General features: G+C 41.3%; 1 protein-coding gene across 1 annotated transcript in view; it reads right to left on the bottom strand.

The window, feature by feature from the left end:
• Positions 1–11672, bottom strand: part of LOC103361058 (spermatid perinuclear RNA-binding protein-like) — a 63223-nt gene that overhangs the window by 20046 nt on the left and 31505 nt on the right. The window contains exon 2 of the mRNA XM_008287050.1: positions 5134–5232. Coding sequence (XP_008285272.1) covers positions 5134–5136 — 3 coding nt within the window. The 5' untranslated portion in view covers positions 5137–5232. The remainder of the gene's footprint in view (positions 1–5133; positions 5233–11672) is intronic.

The following is an 11672-nucleotide window of genomic DNA, read 5'->3' as shown; positions in this document are numbered from 1 at the left end:
ACATCCAGCTGATGGTGGAACATCTTTCTAGAAATGTGCCGAGCAGCGAGGGAAATGCATTTTGTGGGGGTTCAAGGTGGTAACCTGAGCTCTAAATGTAGACATGGACAGCGTTATTTCATTTTCCAGGGGGGACACTTGGAGGAATCTCGTCCACGCTGATGGAAACTCTCCCTCCGCTCTGCTTTTACAAGCCTGAGCGCTTCGGCCGAGCGTCGCCAGTCCAAGGTCAAACCTCCAGCTCCCTCCATCATCCTGCTCCCATCCTCTGCTCTCCCTCTGTTCCCTTCTCCTCCCTCCACCGCCGCCTGCAGCGAGTAAGCACCCCTCATTACGGTGAGTTATTTATGACGCCGCTTTAATAATTCATGGCCACGAATCCCGGGGGCTCGCGCCGGAGCTACGAGGGTCATTCATCACGACCTAGCTAATCTCTCGCCGAGCCGCCGGGGGGCATCTGAGGCTCTGTAGCGGCAAAGTGTGGGGCAGCGTGGACGCCCGAGCAAACATTAACGAGATCTAAATGAAAGATTAAGACGTTCGCGGAGGATCCTGGACGCCGGCCCGGCCCGCGTCTCGGCCTGGTTCCTTTTATTTGCGAGCTACAAGACAGCTGGGAGTTCGGCGTCGCACCGCAATTACAAGATAATGACATTCGGCGCTTTAATTAATTGCGTTGCAGGATTTTGTCGCAGGATGCCATTTACTTACATCTGACACGCACATCAGAAGTGATTCCTGTAGCATTTTGCTTTGTGTGAAATCACTGGGGAGGATCAGATGTGACTGAAAACAGCCTGGTGAGGTTTGAAAGACGTGTTATATTATTTGGAAAAATTACACTATTTATCACATCCAGAAACTGTAAAAACAGAAAAAGAATTGTCTAGATTTTCCACTTTCACACACAATCAACGACCGGCTCATCTGTGACGCACCACTCTGTTAGAAAACAACCAAACCTCAGCTTAGAATCACTTTATTTTGCATGTCTCATTTAAAGAAATGCACCAAAAATCAACCGTTTGCTTTAACCAGAACCTGAACGAAAACGTTCTGCACTTCTTGGTGCAACTATGAAGATGTTATGAACTCAGCTGTGACCAACAATCACGGGACCGAAATTAGGCATGGCTCAGGAACAGTGGACAGAGGAGGAAGTTGTTGGAGATACATCCAGCTGATGGTGGAACATCTTTCTACAGCTGGTGAGCAGAGCAGAGAGGAAAATGTTTGTGGAGCTAAATATCTATCGAATGTGGACACAAAGCAACCAGAAAGAGTAAAGAAAATGACACAAATGAGACCCACAACAACAAAAACAAGACACAAAGTGAACACAAATACATAAAACTGCCCTTTACAGCTCAAAACTGAACTAAATATGGTCCAAAGTGAGAAAAAACTCGTCCACAGTTACGTAAATTACCCAAAATCTCCTAAACATTTGTCATTTGGAACTAGGTTCAGGTCATTTTAGACGTGTCTCAGGTCATTTTGGACAATTTCATGTTACTTTGGCGAAGTTTCAAATAATTTTGAGAAAATTTAGACAGAGCAAAATCCAACCTAGTGGATCAATAAATAAACGCAGCACGGCTCTGAAACAGTGAACAGAGGAGCAAGTAGTTGGAGATCCATCCAGCTGATGGTGGAACATCTTTCTACAGCTGATGAGCAGAGCAGAGAGGAAAATGTAAAGTTTGTGGAGGTTTGAAAATCTAAATAGTTTCACATCTTTGCATGCGGAGCCACCGTTTGTTTTCCAGTGTTACTAACACCGGTGGGATCTTGAAAATATTGAAAATATTGATTCAGGCTTTTTTTTTTTTACCCTGATTTTTGAAAAATAATCAAAGAAATATTACTTTTATTTAATTTCGATGGTTTATGGCATTTTAACTGTCATACTGCACAAAGTAGAGGCTGCCTTAGAGCTGCAGGACTTTATACTGCAGTAAAAAATGAACCAACAGCAAAGAAAAACAAGACATGAAGCAGCTTGAATCAGTTTTGGTGCATCTGCCTTATAAATAATCAGCAGTGATGCTGGAGCTGCTGAAGATTCTCTAATAACCACCTCAGAAGGTCGTTCACAAACTCAGCTTTACAATAAATATTAAACATTTCTCCTCAGATCTGCTCAGAAAGCTTAAATTAAAACCAGCAGCTGCTCTGGAGGCAGAAACGTCGTCTGGTGAAGTCGAGTTCTTCAGAGAAACGCAGTGTGAGCGGCGACGGCGTCCGACCGACCTCGACGGAAACTCGCAGGACAAAGAGCGGCTTCACGGCGAGACCATCAGTTGTTCAGCCGCCGACCTCTCTGTGAACTTTTGGAAACACTTTCACCTTCACGAAAGGCCACGAGCTGAAACGCAGCGACCTCGAAAGGAAGTTTCTCTTTATTCCGCTGCAACTCGAGACTTCAGATCAGACGTCGAAATGCTTCAACGGGAAGATTTTAAACTGTTTATTTTAAATAAAAGACGGCTGCTGTGTGGTGAGTTCTGTCATTTCATAGACGCTGCTTCTAAAATATCCACCTTGTTTATGTTTGTTTGATCCACTTCGTAACAGGCTTGACCCTCTGAAAGGCCTGTTGAGCTTTTAAAAAATCACCAGAACCAAACCACTCATCAGCGCAAGAAACTGCACAAACAGAGAGAATCTTTGTGTTTTTAATTTTCCTTTAACCAGTCAGGCGTGACTGAACAAATCGAAGCTAAACACTGTGATGTTTCTTGTAAATCCCAGTTTGAGAGCAGAGCAGAGAAAAAGTCTGGAGAGGCTGGAAACATGGAGCCAGATGAATATCTGTAGGATGTGGAGACGAACTGACCAGAAAGAGACACAAAACAACATAAACCAGATCAAATGACAGAAACGAGACAGATCCAAACAAACAAGATTTAAAAAAAAAAAAAACGACATGAAACAGACAACTTGTCAAAAATAAGACAGAAAACAACAGAAATGAGACACAAAGCGACTCAGATGTAGAAAACTACACAAAACTAGACAAAAACAAGACAAACTGAACAAAAAACAAAACAAAACAACAGAAACGAGACACAAAAGAAACCAAACAAAGACGACGAGAGAGACTGAGAGGAGAATCCAACCTCCTGGATCAATACATAAGTGTTTCTACAGCTGGACGTGGGGAGTCCAGCACTGTTAAAACATGTAGACACTTGAAGACATGATCATTCCAGATTGTTTAACTATTTTTTACATTTTTGTAAAATAAGCACATAAATTAAACTTTTTCTTTTTCTACATTGCAGTGAAAAATAGGAGAAAAAACACTAAATGAAATGGTGACAGGGGTTTAAAAACAAACGCTTGTTGCACTACTGACTTCAAAATAAACCCCTATTAATGAAATGTTTCTGTTATATTGCAGTTTGGAAGCAGCTAAAGTTTCACCTGGAAGTTTCCTGCCTTTACTTTCAGTTCGTTTTTCGCGGCTACAGATTCTCATCACATCCTTTAAACATAAGTGTGAGGATCGGTGAGCCTGCTGACGCAACTCAGAGAAACTGGGAGCAGCAGATGGCCGGCCGTCAAACCGGCCTCACCTGAGTTTATTCCACCGACCGGCGAGATTTAAATGTGAGAAAACCACTCAGCAGCTCCTTCATTTAAATCACACACATCAAGCGCCTCGGGCTGTTTCTGCTGCCGGACCGTCGGCATCAATGCTTAAAGACGCCCGGCGGTGGAAGTCCAGTGCTCAGCTTGTTAACATGTTCACCAGTGTTTCTTCATCTACCAGAAGACACATCATGGGTGGAACCAGCCCTGGAGCTGGAACACATGTCCAGAGGTTCTGCCTCATCCAAGGTTGAATTTATTCCATAATCACATCTTTGTCAAAGTTTTACAGCGTTTGAGTCAAAGGCGACTTCAGAAACCCACAAATTCTTAAAGATGCAACAGTTTGGAGTTTATGTTTGTAACTTTTAGCCTTAAAACCTGCGACACAAGCTGAGTTTACTGAATTATCTGCTATTTAATGGGGAACCTATGCTGAAAAATGTAAATACACTTTAAAAATCAGGCCGTTTTTTTGCTTTTTAATGGTCAAATCTACAGTGAACAAACTGCAAATGTTAAATAAATCCACAAAATAAAAAGAAAAGGCTTCGGAGGCTCATCACCAGGGGCCTCATTTAGCATCAGAGCTAGAAAAGGTTCTAGATTCTGTCGTACGAATGAAATGTAGAGTGTGCATAAGTACGAAAAAAAGATCTGTATTTATCAAACGTTTGTACGAAGGTCGTACAAGTCATCAGTGTTGGTAAATCCCACTTGTTCTTTATCACCAGGCTTAATCTTTTTTTTTTTTTTTTTTTTAATCCCTAAAATAACAGAAAAGCTGCTGGAAGTTCATAAACTAGACTTGGTCCCATAATTGCAAAACAACATTTTGTGTAAATTAAGAGGTTTTCCACTGTAAAAAAAATAAAAAAATAAAATAAAATAAAATAAACAAGGCATATATATATATATTCTTTATTGTGAAAACATTCTTCTGCTATTTAACTGTAAATCTATAATTTAACAAGAAAAAAAACTGTAAAAACAGCTAAAAAACAGAAATATATCTATTATATAATTTGAAAATTATAGCATAGACACTGCAAATAACTGCAAATATATCCATAAAATAACTTTGTAAATATCTGGAGAACATAAAACATAATTTTGTGTTAATTATCAGAGTGTACACAAAAAGAAAAACAACAACAAAAAGAAGCTATTGGCTGTATTTTAATCTTTATACCAAAAGACAAGAAAAGAAAACAGAAATGTTGAAAACATTCCCATGTGACACGATGAAGGACCTACATGTGGTCCAAAAACACTAGAACCGTCATATTTAGAAAACTTTATCCTGCCTTTATGAAGAACTTCAACAACTTCTCCTGAAAACAAGACCAGAACTTTGCAGAACTTTTTAAAACAATTTTAGGACAACAAGTTCCAACCTCTGCTTCTAAATATAAATGTATCACATATCTGTTTTGTGGTGTTGTACCTCCACATGTTTTCCTTCTTGTTGCCTCTAATTAGGAAGCTATCAGTGGCACTCACACTAGTCCAGCACACTCAGAACGTGTTCCTCACCATGTCGGGGCGGTGGCGGGTCTGGAGGGTCTACGTGAGGACCAGGGTCCCGTCGCTCGGCCTCCTCATGCAGCCGCCGGCGTCCCGCTCAGAGCGTCGCTGCAGAAAAGACAAAGACGAACCTTCAACACGTCTGAGGACACAAGTTAGCACACGTGGCCTCTAATCTCCGTATCTGTACGACTCGTTGCTCATGATGTGGGCGATCCAGGATTTAGAAAGCTTATTCTAAGCCGCTCCCAATAAACAGCAGCTAAATGCTTTAAACGCTGCATTATGGAGGCTAACGGCGGTAATCCCCAACGTCAGACTTCATTGTGCCCAACAGTTCACAACTACTAATCACAAAACATCTGGGAGTCGATTTGTTTGTTTGTTTTGTATCTGAGCTGCTGCAGAAGTGAAACAGCAGAAACGTGACGGTGAGCTCTGATTTTAACAACCTGGCAGCGTTTGATTGAGTGATGAAGTCTGGATCGCAGTCACATCGTCCCTCTGAGCACAAAACCAAACCGTCCAAAGTCACAACATTTCACTGCTGTGCTCATGTTGCATTCATGTGGCGTCAGAATAATCAGAAAAATGAGTTTCCAGCCTGGAAAAATTCACCTGAACGCACCTTTAAGTCGGAGCTACGACTTTTGTTTCCGCTGCTCAGTAAAAAACGATCTTATACGTTGCAAAAATGTGCTTTTTGTGTTGATTAGGAATTAATTTAGGATAACAAGGCTGCAAGTAGAGTCACTAATTGTTCTGTGGATGATTTGGTTTACCTACAAATAAATTTGCTGCCATTTTGATGTCGCATTTGGAATCATTGGAAAAATTAATTTCCGACTGCAGAGAACGACTCAGAAAGTCTTGGTGGAGTCTGTTTTTATCATTTCAACTTTTGGTTTTGATTGTGTTTTTTATTATATTTGTCTTTAGTGATTTATTGTGCTGCAAAACTGGCTTTTCATGTTGATTTAGAATTCATTAATTCTAATAAAGCTGTAGGTGGAGTCACTAAATGCTCTTTGGAGCGTTTATTTGATCTACAGATGTGATTTTTTTGCTGCGGGGTTCATGTTGCATCCATGTGGCGTCGGAATAATCAGAAAAATGAGTTTCCAGTTGGAAATTTTCACCTGAACGCACCTTTAAGTCAGTGCTACAGCTTTTGTTTTGGTTTCTTTTTAATAATTTCAGTATGAAATCATTTAATATGCTGCATGTATCAGCTTTTTATAATGATTTTGTAAAAAAAATAAAAAATAAAATAAAATAAGCTCCTGACTGGAAAAATTCACAATGAAGTCAAAACAACTCAGAAAATCTGGACAAAAAACATCTGGTTTATGTCTGTTCTTATCATTCTAGTATAAAACAATTTAATAAGCTGCAGGTATCTGCTTTTAGTGATGATTTGGAACTATTTTAAATAATAAGGCTGCAGGTGGAATCGCTCAGTTTGCTGTGAAAAATTTAGTTCATCTACAAATCTACAAAGTTTTTGTTGCGGGGTTCGTATCGCATTTGTGTGGTGTCAGAATAATTGGGAAAATTACTCATGAGTCAGGGAAAGTTTTGGTTTGAGTCTGCTCTTATCGTTTTAGAGTGAAATGATTTAATTTTCTGAATATGCAAGATTAAAACTAAAAAAAAAGTTTCAAAAAGCTGTTGTGGATGTAAAAGTTGAGCATTTCCAATATATTTAACATCTACCGACACACGGTAGCTTCTCCTCGGTAGCACACACTTTAACTATTGTGGATCAGCTGTAGCACCTGGTTGCACCACCAGGGGGAGCCTCTGATTATTTACCAGAGAAGGCGAGCAGCTTCATGTTGGCTCGCAGGGAGTGTTGTCAAATCAAGTCGGGGTCAAGGACTGGCTGACAGAGTTGCACGTATAGAGGAAATTATTTAAACATGTGCGACTGTGGATGGAAATAAAAGATCGGACTTTTGTTCTCGCTGATACCGATCAGCTAAAAATGACTCGAGACTGATCTGTAAGCTGGGACATCACAACCAACATCTTCTAAATTCCTCAATAGTTGTTGCGTTGCAGTTGACAAAGTTCTATTTGTTGGAATTATATGAATATATTTCAGTATGAAATGGTTTAATAAGACATAAATGTTAGGTTTTTATGTATATTTAGAATTAATTTAGGCTAATAAGGCTGTGTTAAGAAACGTCTTTGCTGGATTCGACCAAGTACCGTAATGTCTGGACTATAAGTCACTACTTATTCACACGCTTTGAACACTGCAGCTTAAACAATGATGCAGCTAATTTATGGATTTTTACGAATTTGCCTCGAGACGAAAGTGACACTGAGAGCGACAACGAAAGAGAGACTGAGGAAGTGTGTGACCAAGTTATACTGAAGACGACTTTAGTGGTTTTAGTGCAGGAGGAAGATGAAGATAGCGATCAAAGACTTCTCCTGGTAGGCTGCTGTATTTCTTCTTTTCCTAACCAGCCGTGTTACAGGCACTGTTCAGAAAAAAGCATCTACGTATTTGTGTATGTTACCAGTATGTATTGAATTAAAAGTTAAACAATCTTTCTGTGTAAATATCTCATGTTACATCGTGGACACCTGCAGCTTATAGACAAGTGCAGCCTGTATATGTACAAAACTAGTTTTCAGTCAGTGGGTGTGGCTCATGTTCAGGTGCTCAATAGTCTGGAATTTACGGTAATCAAACTCATCTGTGCGTGTCTTGGTGTTGAACTCCTACAACCCACAGTGTGCAGTTAAAGAACCAGAACCTTGGCGCCGCCGTTACCCACAATGCAGCTGACGTGGGCTCTGGTGTTCTCACTTCTTCAGGAATCAACTTCACGGCTGTTCCGAGTTCGTTCAGCGGAACCGAATCCTGATGAATCTTCGTCTCACTTGTGAATTATTATGCAGATTTATTCACACTGAACGCGTCCGCCGTACGTTTCCGCGCATTAAATCCGTCCTTCCACTGAGCTGCATTAATCTAAAGACTCCCAGAAATATGCTCCCTATCACCGTCGAAGATAAACCAGCCGCTAACTAGCCCCCTCTCTCTCTTTTTTTTAAGTATTTTTCCAGACCACTTTGATTCCGATGCCGCTGTGAAATTGTTTTAATGTTATCTGACCACAGACTCGCACATTAATTAAATTACATCCCGACCGTATTCCCGCCATTAGATGAAGCCGCAGCATTTTTTATTTTTTTTGCCCACGCGGTCAAATGCTAATGAGCAGCCGGCGGTGAAGCCATGTGGCGGAGTGTCCCGGGGGAACCTGAAGGGGTCGAGCTCGGCGTCAATTAGATCCTCTGTCACCTTGACCTCGTTTTCAATGACGCCGCTGCAGCTCTGCCTTTTTTTTTCCCGCTCGGAGGAATGAGCACACGAGCTGCAACCGTGTGAGAGGAAAAAAACCACATGAGGAAAAACGAGGATCAATATGACACAATAACTAGTTGAGATTTCTGCCTTTTCAAAGCCTCGTGTCGCTGCCGCCGCCGCAACTCTGTTTAGGAACAAAAAAAAAAAAAAACTCCCCAAACAGCACAACTTCAAAGCGTTTACGACTGCTCAATAATGGAGGACGCCGCTACGTGCCACAGACCGCGGAGGCTACACATGAATGCTAACGAGGCTTCTTCTCACGCTGAGAGGAAGGGAAAAAAAAAGAGACTGATGATACATCACCTCTAAATTTCTGCTGCATATCTCCGCTCTGATCTGCTTCACGCGTCCCCGCCGGGGGGTAAAAGTGACTTGATTGACTGTCGACGAGGGACGGAGGACGGACGAAGGTGATTCAGACGGAGGCGGCGGGTCGCAGGTTTGTCTTTTCACGAGCGGCAAAAAAGTCAGAGGCCAAATAATTGAGAGATTCAAACTTGAGGCGGTCGGACGGAGCTGTGGGCAGAAGTAAACAAACTGCTGCTTTTTGTGTGGATTGTCATTTTTAAACCGGTGGGAGTGGAATAAAAGGTATCACTGAGCAAAAACCTACAAAAAAAAAAAATCTTTTCCGTTAAATAACCTCAATTTACCTCCATCAAATCTGGTTCATTCACTCTTCTATCAAACCAGTAATCTGCCTGAGTCGAGACTAGAGGCTTCTCTGTGTGAGGCATTTAGGGGACATCTGGAAATTGGAGCTTCAGAAAAATTACAAACTGCATTGCTGTATGTTTAAAAAGAAAACAAGTGTCATGTTTAAAAGGCTACATAGTGCAGCTAAAACTCCATCAAGCGCTCCTGAAGTCTTTCTCTGTCCGTCTCAGGTAGATAAAATTAGTGTGAACTCTGATTAATCTGACATTAGAACAGCCTAGTTCACTCTTTTCAAACTAGTTTTTGATGTTGTATTTGTCTGAGTCTCGGGGCTGCAGTACCTGAGTGGAGAGTAGAAGCTTCTACTGATCCATGTGAGGCATTTAGGGGGCGTCTGGATATTGTAGCTTCAGAAAAATTACAAACTGCTTACTATACACTAAAAGATGTGTCTGTCCGTGACCGTCTCAGGTAGATAAATTAGTGGGGGGTTTTTGTGTGTATGAGAGCATCTTTTTCGTGAGCGGAGACGAGAGGCTTCACAAGTTAAACCTTTTTATCGGTCACACCAGTGCTCCAGCAGATCGGTCTGTGTGTCTCTGGTCAGTCGACACGTGTAGATAAACTCACTCGGTTGGTAAATCTGCCATCAGAGTGTTTTATTTTACTTCAACTTTTGGTCACACATCTGTCTGAGCTGCAGTAACTGAGCGGAGACCAGAGGCTTCTCTGTGAATAGTCACCTTACTGCACCTGCAGCTCCAGAAAAAAGGCAAACAAAAAAATCTGTCACGTGAAACTAAACATTTTTGTTTTTCACACTCAGCAGGTTTGTCCGTCTGCCTCTGAATCACCTGGTATCAACTGAGGTAAATCTGAGATTAGAGCACCTTAATTCACTCTTTATAAACTAATTCTGCACTTCATAGAGGAGACTAGAGGTTTCTCTGTGCACAGTAATAGCGTCTACTGATGAATGTGAGACCTTTAGGTGACATCTGTACATTACAGCGTCAGATATACTAACTGCATATTACACACATGCAAAATATCTTGACGAGGCTTCAGACTATTTGGGTTGCACATTAAAACCCCAAATTCAGGTGTCACGCAGGTGCTCAGGTCCATCTGTATGTCTCTGGGTTGCACTACCAGGCAGATAAAATCACTTGGTTTCAGGTAAATATGACATTAGAACGCCTTATTCTACATTTGTTTAAACTAACTTCTGCTCACACAGCTGTCTGAGTAGCTGAGTGGAGACTAGAAGCTTCTCTGTGCACAGCCGTCTAGCAGCGTCTACAATGATATAAGCATCGTTTCTAACTGTATTTGTATTTTTACGTAGCTGAAAATGTCCTCATATACGTCTGTATTGTAGTTTGCAGACGTCTACTTCGGTTTTTGCCTCATACAATATAAAAAAACACATTTAAAAAAGTGAAACACTGACATCCTGCTCATAGAAGCATAGCGTTTAAATATCATGAAAACCCGACACATAACTCAAATCTTAACGAATACTGCAGAGTTTTCCGGATTTTTGATGCTTCCATGACCTGTTTTTATGTGCATGTTGCCGTATTGCATTAGAAAAACACTTTTAACGCTCGCTTGAGGCGGTTTTTAGCTTTGTCTAAACAGATTTAATGTTCTTTACGGGAGATCGAAGCATCTTCTCTGAACTCACTGGATCAAAAGATGGCCGACACCAGCTGACACAAAAGAATAATTCAGCTTTTATGATAGAAAACAATCTCTCTCTCCATGGGTAAATCTTGGTTTCTTCTTCTGTGAGTTTTGTTTGGCAGCTACAGCGCCCCCTGCTGACTTCACTGCACATCGACGCTACAATAAACAATCCTGACTCGTATTTTTGTTTTTTGCCACATTTCAAAAGTTTGCTTCCGCTTGAAACTGAAACTTGACAAAACAGAATCAAAAAGCTGTTTTGATGTATTTTTTTATTCCTCTTTAAAGCTGTGAGGTGACATTGACTCCGGCTCGCTCCGCTTTCATTTTTCTTCCATCAAACGATTAAAAGCGATCAAACAGAGTCCAGAAACCGGGCCCGCATGTGCAAACAAACACGACGTGACAGACAGCGAAGGACGGGAACAAGTTAAACAGAAAAAAAAAGAGGCTGATATAATTACAGCAGGAAGGAGATGGTCGAGTGTGATGCAGCTTCAGCCAAGGAAAAAAAAAACTGTAAATACTGTAACACATGGCACAAGGACAGCAGGGCCTCGCATATATATATGCAGCAGCAGCATACAGCACAGCGCTGCAGATTTAATAAATTCCCCGAGCGGGCTCATTTTCTAATAACCTTTCATCTCCCTGAAGAGGGGAGGTGATTAAAGCGAGATAATTAAGAATACAGCAATGACTTTTTAAGGACGTTGACGGCGCTGCAGCGGCGGCAGATGGTGCGCTCAGCGTGTGACCACAAGACAATGCTCAATTTAAAAAAACACACACACACACAGGCCAG

This window comes from Stegastes partitus, unplaced genomic scaffold (genome assembly GCF_000690725.1).
Source record: "Stegastes partitus isolate 25-593 unplaced genomic scaffold, Stegastes_partitus-1.0.2 Scaffold484, whole genome shotgun sequence".
Taxonomy (NCBI): domain Eukaryota; kingdom Metazoa; phylum Chordata; class Actinopteri; family Pomacentridae; genus Stegastes; species Stegastes partitus.
This window is presented reverse-complemented; position numbering and strand designations above follow the sequence as displayed.